This window comes from Choloepus didactylus, chromosome 5, assembly GCF_015220235.1.
Source record: "Choloepus didactylus isolate mChoDid1 chromosome 5, mChoDid1.pri, whole genome shotgun sequence".
In the NCBI taxonomy this organism is placed as follows: domain Eukaryota; kingdom Metazoa; phylum Chordata; class Mammalia; order Pilosa; family Megalonychidae; genus Choloepus; species Choloepus didactylus.
Window position 1 is genome coordinate 134,890,583 of NC_051311.1, and position 9,565 is coordinate 134,900,147.

At 37.4% G+C, this 9,565-nt stretch overlaps 1 protein-coding gene across 1 annotated transcript; it reads right to left on the minus strand.

Moving 5' to 3' along the window:
- Positions 1-737: 737 nt before the first annotated feature.
- NPVF (neuropeptide VF precursor) lies at positions 738-4,137 on the minus strand. Its single transcript, XM_037837613.1, has 3 exons — positions 4,000-4,137; positions 2,289-2,695; positions 738-789 (listed from the first exon to the last, which is right to left on the minus strand). Exons 1-3 carry the CDS (start codon positions 4,135-4,137, stop codon positions 738-740), a joined length of 597 nt encoding a protein of 198 aa, XP_037693541.1.
- Between the last annotated feature and the right edge of the window lie 5,428 nt (positions 4,138-9,565).

The window sequence follows — 9,565 nt, forward strand, 5'->3', positions numbered from 1 at the left end:
CTTGTGTTATGGTGTGCTGTATTTATAAACTGTTAGTTTAAGAGTGACCAGATTATTTTCTATGAATCAAAAATTTTAATATTAAATGAGGAGAAAAGTAACACACCAAAAGGCAAATTTTCAGTTATAAATACAGGAGACAATCAAAGAGGAAACTAATAGTTGCCTTTTTCTCTCTCTAAATCTAAGAGTTTTCTTTATTTTGCAATTTTAGACAGAAAGATGTCAGGTTTTAAACATCAATCTGTCATAGATTTACTACCAGTTGATGCAATGGAAAAAATGGGTGCATAACTGTAAGTGATTTTGTTATCAATGTTCACTTATTTGTCAAGCATATCATTCTGTTAAATTGTTTACTTTCCATCCTGATATTTGTCAGGCTACTCTTGCATTTCTATTTAATTTTTTTCATATGTGTAACTGAGTCCATGATTTTTTCATTGAGTAGACATGGTTTGTCTCTCTCTCCCTATCAATCACCAGAGGCTTCTTAAGTATTTGCAATGCTCCTTTTTATTTATACAAAAATTATTTCAAGATTACATTACAATTGTTCTTTAAATTATTTCTTATAACTTTCAAGATATAAGTTGTACTGACAAGGAAAACCTCCTGTGAATGATACACCAAATGAGAACAATGACTCTTCATTCATTGCTGTCTTCACCATAGAGCTGTTTGCAGATTGCAAGCCTTGAGCTTTACATCATCTTCAGGGACAGGCTCCTGGTTTCTTATTTTTCTTGTTTCAATTCTGCATCATCTATTTGCTTGAGTCCCAGGCTCCTAAGATGTAAGCAGTACAAAAGCATTCTCATCCATCAGAACGATAGCATGTAAGAGCATATGGAAATATAGGCCAGGGTCCTAATTGCCTAATTATGCCTGAGTTGAATTGCATTGCACTTGAAACGACTGAGATATTGATGGTTTCCTGAAATTCTAATGGCCACTACAACTCAAAATTTGCTGTTGACTTATCTCTCCCCTCACACCGCCCCACTTTCAACATCTGACTAGTTGCCAACTTCTACTTCTCTCTTAGGACCTCAGCAGAAACTTCAGCATTTCTCCCTTCCCTGGTGAATCATGCCCAAATTCTTTGTCCGGGCCCCTTCTGCCCTGCCTGCCCCCTCTCTCTTCTACCTGTCTTTCCTTTCCTCCTCTCACACCCTTTGCTCTCATCACACCAAATCCTGATATTCTTGGCTCACCTTGCTTTAAGCCTTTGCTCACACTCTTCCCTTTTCTCTCTCCTCCCTCCAGTCTCTGACTGTTCAAAATAGAGCCACCCTTCAAAGCCCAACTCACAAAACGTCCTCCATTTCCCACATGCAGAAACAACCTTTTTCTGAACCTCTGTGGGACTTTATCAGCATCTCTTTTAATATCATTTCATCCGTTCTACCAAATATTGAGTGCCCACTATGCGCCTGGCACAGTTCTAGGCACCAAGGATATGGCAATGAAAAAAAATTATGGGACTAATAGAACCGAAATTCTAGTAGAGGGGATGACACTAAATATAGAGTATGTCAATTGGGGATAAGAACAATGGAGAGAATTAAAGCAGTAAAGGGAGAGCTGGGGTGGTCCCAGCAGGGCTGGTTATTAAGGTGTCACAGTCTGCCACCTTACTTCCTCTAGGTCTTGAACCATCATGTTCTATTTTGTATCAAAATGTCTTTTTATAGATACTCTCTACTAGGAAATAATAGGTAGGTAGCTTATTAATTCTTTGGAATCTCTTATAGTACCTTGCACTTGGATTTGTACATAATAGATAATAATCAATTCAAAGAATGATTATATCAGTATAGAGTTGTAAAACGAGACACAGGAGAAAGAAAACAACTTGGTTAAAATTTGGGGAAGAACACCTTCCGAATTTGAGACCTGGGTGATTGCAACTGCAGCCTTGACACTTGTGAACTTCTCTCTCATGTGGGACCTTCGATGATGGAAGGTCAAATGTCAGGCAGTATGTCAGAGATTTAAATTCAGACACTGCGTGGACTTGTCATGTGTGGCTCCAGAGTAATGCGATGAATGCCCATGTGTGGTTGGGGGAAGCCACCTCATTCCTTTCTATCTTTAACCACGCTTGTCCCTGGCCTTCTACATTCCTCACCTTACAGGTATATATTCCCCTGTGTCCTTGCCTTTCTCCTTCTAAGAAACTTACTTTCTTAGAAATTCACTTTGAAAAGGTGTAACATATTTTAAGTTTCTGGACCATCTCTATGTAACTACCCACACATTTTGGCACGTTTTCAGGTATTTACCTTGGGTGTTTTTGATCAGGATTCTGAACTTCATGGGGCTGGCAGGTCATGGAGTAAATTAACTCAATGGCAGTTGGAGAATTCATGGGTCCTTGGAGGAAATTACTCAGTGCCTTAGTGACACTTTTGGCTGATGCTGTTCTCCCAAACCTTTGGGGCAGATTAGGAACATGTCTGGAGATGCGCCCCTCCATGTTTCTTCCAAATCTCAGTGGTAAGTTAGCCCGTGACCCAGAGCTTCTTTCTTCTTCCATGGCCCTCCCAAATCTCAGCGGCAAATTGGCTGCCGAGTGTGGCATTTTGTTGACAGCAGGTGTGCTCACCTTAATGGCATATTTTGGTCCCCAATCTTTTAATTCTCCAAAATTGAGGCTTCCTTCTTTTTCCTCTTTGGAATCTCCTCTAGGCTATAATTAGAAATGACCATTAAAATATTTCCTTATTGTTAAAAGCAACTGCTTTCAGCACCAAAGTAACTTAAATTCACACTTTAATCCGCAAAATTGTTAAGGCTATCAACAAAGTTTGTGTTCTCATGTGCAGAATTTTTTTAATAAATAATTTGTATTAAGCTTCTCAGAGCAATCTAGTTTCTCTGTCCCTAGGCTCCTGTAAGACAATGATAAAATATTAACAAAATATATATAGTGAATACAGCAATGTGTTAGAGTAGCAGGAACATAATGAAGTATTGAAATGAAGCAAATTTTTATTTTACTGCAGTTATTCTCTTTCAGTTTTTTGATTCATGCTGTTTTGAAATATTTTAAAATCTATCCATACACACACACACACACACACACACACACACACACACACACTGTGTATATATATCCCTTCCCATGTCTCTTATTTAGATAGGACAAAGTGGTGTATGCATGGAAACATACTAGCCAGATTTTAGACTACAGTTGTGGGCAGCTTCCATTGAATTTGCTTTTATCCCCTCATACCCTGAGTTCGACTCTAAAAGCATTTCTCAAGAAACTAATTGTATTGTTATTATAATATAAATTAAATCTTCAGTAAAGAACTCATCGGTTTATGGGTTGCTACACCAACTCCATAGGAACTATTTAAATACAGAGAATATTTAATTAGATTGGGTTTTACCATGAAAGTTTGTCCATATAAAGATTTTTCAGTAATTGTTTTCTGATTGCAAAGGTAATATATACTCGTTCCAGCCAATATGGAAAATATAGAAAAGCATAAAGAAGAAAATAAAAATAACTTGTAGTGCCTCCATCTAGGGATAAAGATTTTATTTAGATAAAGATTTATCATAAGCTTACTAGCTTATAATTGCTAAGTAGAAAATATACCTGGCATATCTATCTATCTATATATATTTTTTTAGTTTAAGATAATTCAAATCATGTCCAGCTGAAATATATCCAGAAGATCTTATGATTTCATCAACTGTTTATTCCAATACTGTACTTCTGAATCAATTGAAAATTATTAGTGTACCTTATGTTTGCTAGGCATCCTAGTATATCCTATCCACTTAAATTCTTAGAGTGGTCAGGCTGTTTGTTGTTGTGCTAAATAGAACAAGTTACAATAACACACTGTCATAGCAAGGCTGAATTTTGACAAAGCACAAAGCACAAAATAACTTATTCTTTACATTTTACAAATTCATTAGACTCAATACAAGTATTATGTAGTTAATGCTGGTCGTGTTAGACAGATTTTTAAAACTTACCTCAGGATACTTATTGGAAGTTTCTTTACCACAAAAATTGGACATCATTAACTCATTTGCACAAAAGGTATTTGATGTTAAAAGGCTTGAAGTGGCTAAAATCAATAAAATGAATCGTTTTGACGACATAATTTCCATTTTCTGAAAACTGAAAATTAAGCTTATATGTGCAGCTCAATGTCTATGGTCAGGAAAATCATGGTCTTTTTATACTTTCTAAAAACAAAGAAAAGTCTCCTTTACCAGTGAAATGAAGCCCACATATTTTTAGCACGAATATTAATTAGCATGTGTAACTACAATATGCATGTAAGGAATGTTGTGTAATTAATTCTGGGAAGACTGTAATGTTTCTGTTAGCCAATTTCACTAACTTTGAAAATAATTTTCCTTTTTATGAATGAGTTTCTAATTAGGTAAGTTTGGGGTGCTGGTAATTAAGATTCCAAAGAAGTAGAATGCTTCATTTCTCTGAGCCTAAACAAAAAGTATTTTGTTTCTGGTGTCTGCGTCAATTCTTGGGAGAAGGGTGGGGGGAGGTATTCAATCATCTTTCTCTCTTTTTTTTTTTTAATCAGCACAAAAGAGGCATAGTATTTTCAAAATGTCAAACAAAATTAAGAGTGTGAAAAGAATTCTAAGTCACATAATGCCAAAACAAAATGTCATTAATTAACTTTCTGTAAAATGCTGTTTGGTTATTAAAAAGCTTCAGGAGTAAATGTCAGCGCTAATATGGAGGATGTGCGTAAGACCATTGGATAGGCATTTTGACAAACTGGCCGTCTCAGGAGAAGCTGGAGGCACTTCAAGGCCTTTTGTATTTGCCCTGTGGGCCTTATTTGGCAAAACTGTATGTATCAGTTATTCACTGACAATGCTGCATCCTGCCCTCCTCCTCAAAGCCCTAAGAACTCTAGTAGAGGTCTGGTAAGTCTGATTTCGTTGCTCCCCTGGTCCATAATATTTACTTAATCTCCCAGTGCCATGAGCATATTGACATCATGACATAAGAAGGGACACAAAGAAATGCTTATTTACTGAAATGCCATGGCGAGTTCTTTTGGAGCAGCTGACCGGTATTCTTAAAGACTTGCCTTATCACTGGACCTCCTAAGTTCTAGGGAAACCCTGAATTGTTCCCCCAGTCACCTGTTGCTCAGGAGAAAAAGACCTGACATTGATTTCCAAACTCCAGCTGCTTCTAGACACAAACACTTAGAGGCGAATTAAAAAAAGAACAAGTCATAAAATTATACTTTCTTTTGGGGGGTGGTGTGTGTGGAGCTGTTTATTCACACTGACTTCTTTGGCTGATTTTTTTTTTCATTAAGGTGAAATTCATGCAACATAAAATTAGTTATTTATAAAAGCAAACTGTTCAGTGGCATTTAATACATTCACAATGTTGTCTAACCAGCTGTACCTCTATCTAGTTCCAAAGCATTTTCATTGCCCCAAAATAAAACCCTGTACCCACTGGGCAGTCACCTCCCATTCCCCCACTCCCCTCCAGACCACCACTAATTTATCTCTTCTGGATATTTCATATGAATGGAATCATACAGTATGTGAGAACTTTTATGTCTGGCTTCTTTCACTTAGCATAATGTTTTCAAGATTCACCCATGTTGTAGCATGTACCTTTTTATGGCTGAAGAATATTCCATTGTATGTATATGCCACAGTTTATCCATTCATCTGTTGATGAACATTTGGGTTGTTTCCACTTTTGGGCTAGTGTGAGCAATACTGCTGTGAAAATTAGTATAAAAGTATCTCTTTGAGTCCCTGTTTTTAATTCTTTTGTGTATATACGTAGGAATGGAATTGCTGGGTCACACTATGTTTTAATTTTATGGAAAAATTGTACCTTTGTGTCAAGAATTGTGCCATCTCTAGTTTTTTCTCATCAAACTACTGTAATTTGAGGTAGAGATGGGTGAAGCAAAAACCTTTCTCTGTACTAAAGATCCCCAGAATACATCAGAAAGTTTACACACAACACTGGATAAACTCCTGTGGTGCCCCAGCATCACATTTGCTCGCTGCCTTTCCCTGCTTCTCTTAAGGCATTTTACATCATTGGTCTCATTTATTTTGGTCTGTGGTAGTCAAAATCCCCACAGTAGGAGGCAATTAATTCAATTCATGGTCTAGTGTTAATTTTCTAAAGCTGTTATTGGATTATTTGGGTTTAATTTCCCTGAGGATTTAATATATTTCTCTTCCAAATTGTTCTTTTGCAAACTGCTGATGGAACTTCTTCCTTTTTTTGTGGTCAGTAGATCCAAACTTTCGAGAAATGTGTTAAGTAAGGGGCAAGTTAGGTTTACCGAGTTCACACCTTGGGTAAAGGGGAAGGGATCGGCATGCTTATATCTAGCAGCTGTTTACAAATAACATTGAAACTTTAGCAATTCACCAGTTTTTAGTGTTGCTATTTGGGATTTTGGCACATGGATCAGAGTTTTTCTGATTCTAGTCAACATCCAGAGTAGTTGGATATGACAAATTACTTTCCTGCCTCCACAAGCTTTAGGCTTCCAAGTCTGGCGTGTAATTAGAGTTATATTATTAATGTAGAGCTTAGGTCTTTTCAACCATACCTTCTTTTCACTTTGAAAACATGAACAGATCTCGAACAACATTACTTAACATACACAGTGTGAATTTACCATAAGTCATTTGTTGAAAAGTGTACATATATAGAGATTAATTTGCTTAGGATTTGAACCCAAGGAGTATGAAAATTTAATCTCTATGCTAGTCTGCCCAATCAAGTCTAGTCTTTTTTAACTCCTAAATAACTCTTTTCTCCATCCCCACTGCCATTACTTGATTCCCCATTATCTCTTTCCTACACCCTTTTTTTTGGTCCTCTCCAACTCATTTTCCATGGTGCAGTCAGAAAAATTTTGTAAAACACAATACATTGGTAACTCTCATCATCAAAACCCTTCAATAGCTTCCTGTTTTCCTCAGGATCACTTTGCTAGTTCACCCTTCATGATCTGTACTGTTTATTTCTCCAGTGTTCTTTCTTACCACTCCCCACCAACTTTTGGCTTTATTTATAACAAGTTTCTTTCTGTTCTTCCAAATAGATGAGCTCCCTCTTGCCTCCAGACCTCTGCCCATGGTTTCCCTCTGTGGGAAATATTCATCCACTTTCCTCTCTTTTTCTTACCTATTTATTGTTTGGAGCTTAGCTGAGGCATCACATATTACAAGTCTTTTCTGACTCCCTCAGTGTTCCAATAGCTCTTTGTTTCTCCCCGATCAAGGTCTTATAGCTCTGACTTGTCCTGTTTCCTCCCCTGCATTGTCCACTGTTTTGTAAACTCTAAAGGCAGAACCCTGCTGGTGCAGATCACAGTGGTATTTCCATTGTTTTTTTCTCACAGATATTCAGGAAACTTTATTTTTTAAATGAATCAATACATTTTCATTAATGTTGGGAATAGGAGTTAACACTGAAGTTGTTTGTTAATTGTTTTTCCCAGCTCTGCTTGTTGACTGGAGAGACATCATAATTAGAACTTAAATTTGTGTTTTACCCTGAAATCATAACACTTAAACATTTTCTTTTGGGGGATTCACATATAAGTCCTTCTCAGACTGAGACCCATACACGGACAGTCAAATGTAAGTAAGTTGAGTGAGAGTGAAATTTAGTTTGTTTTGGTTGAACCTGCAGCTTGGTGAGTTCAGTATGTTCTGGTGGACCTTGCATGTTGATGGGCATCAATTCCTCAAACACCAGAAAGAGTGTGAACGGGGACTGCAGAGCCCCACAGAGGACTTCCTGACCGTGCTCCAGGGTCTCCAACCAGGCAGGTTTGATGGGATAGGGGTTCCCTGACTGCTTATCATCTTCCCATGTCCAGTGCTGTACCCTAGAGCTCTGACAGCAGCAAGAGAGGGAGGACAAAGCACTTCAACCAATCAGGGCCTCATCTGACTTGAGGGTGGGTTTAGGGTCTGAATAGGCCCTGGTTTATCTGCACATTTAGAGGAAGTATTTAAATGAGGTTTATTTTTTGTGCCATGGGGCTGCAAATTTCTCTTTAAATCTTTAAGTAAGGGGCAGCTCACTCTACCTTGATCCAGGCCTCCTAAGGCCCCGGTGAGGTCTACTGCACAGGTGGTTAATTTTAACATCCATAGGAACCTCATTATAGGGCACTTCTCCTCACCCTCATACCAGCAGTTTACTTCTAGGGCACTCTCCTCTTATGTTTATTTCTTCCTTTCCATCTAAGCATAACCAAGTTTTGTGCTATTGAGAAGAATTTATGGACATTGTGGTCTGAGTTTGCAGTTCATGTTTGCAAAGTATTTTGCAGCTATTTGTTAAGTAATTTCAGGTGCTCTTTAGGGGTGGTGGTGGTATTAATGTATGATTCATTTCAGCATTCTGGGTGGTAAAGTAAAAGAAATACTTGCCTTTGTTCCAAATAAAAAACATGTCATGCAAATTGTATAAAATAATTATTTTAAAAATATAAAAAAAGATTTATGAATGGCTCATTATAATGAGCCTGTCATAGTTTGCAAGCAGGACTATATTTACTTCTCTCCTTTTTACAATGACAGGTTACAATGTCAGGGCCTCGGAGAGGGGCTGACATGAATATGAGATCAAGATTATTCCTCCACATTGTAAAAGTAGTTGATATTCAACTTGAAGTAACTTAAAGAATCGTTTTGTATAATGTGGGTAAACACGGAATATTTATAAAAACAGACGTATTTTAGAACAATATATTGAGCAAACCCTTAGAATGAGAGCTTTTAAATGATAAGGAGTAGTCGTGTTTTCTGATTTTTTTAAAGCAGTTCTGCAAGGCTGGTTAGGAAGCAGCCTGCCTACAGCACAGTTTCTTATTCTGGGATTTTACGTTTTTTAATGTTTCATTTTTATGGACACTTTTTTTTTCCTTGCAGGAAAAATGTGTGATTTTTACTGGCCCGGCAGGGGGTTGTGGTTGCTCTTGCAAAAGTGTCAAGAAAACTCAGAATTCTGTTCATGAGGGACAAAGACCAGATGTTTAGTTAAAACAGCACACAGCTTTTACACAAATATAGGTGATGGAAACCATGACCTTTACTGGGATTTTTTTGGGGAAGGGAGAGTTTTGCTTTTGATATTTGTAAAATAAGCAAGCTGCCATTTTGCTAGTCCAAGTTGAACAGAACAATTTGGTCTTGTATGAAGTGTATGCTCTTTTGATATCTTGGGTTTTTGTTTTGTTTTGCCTCTGTTTTGAAGGATTCTGCTCTAAAAAGGGAATATGCTCTTTGAATAATAATTTGTCTTAATAAAAAGAAAATTCAAGTCTTTGAATAGCTTATTACTTAAGCCGCACTTTCCACTAGCCTGGCCTCACCTTCACCGGGGGGAAATCTGTTGTTCACACCAACACTGATGTGGGCCGCCAAGGATGTCTTCAAGAACACTGTTTTCCTATCTCAAACAAAAGGAATAGGGCAGATGCGCACTAATAAAAAATGGGCTTCTTTGCTAATGTGGACTCTCCTAGATGCTCTTTAATCCCTGAGG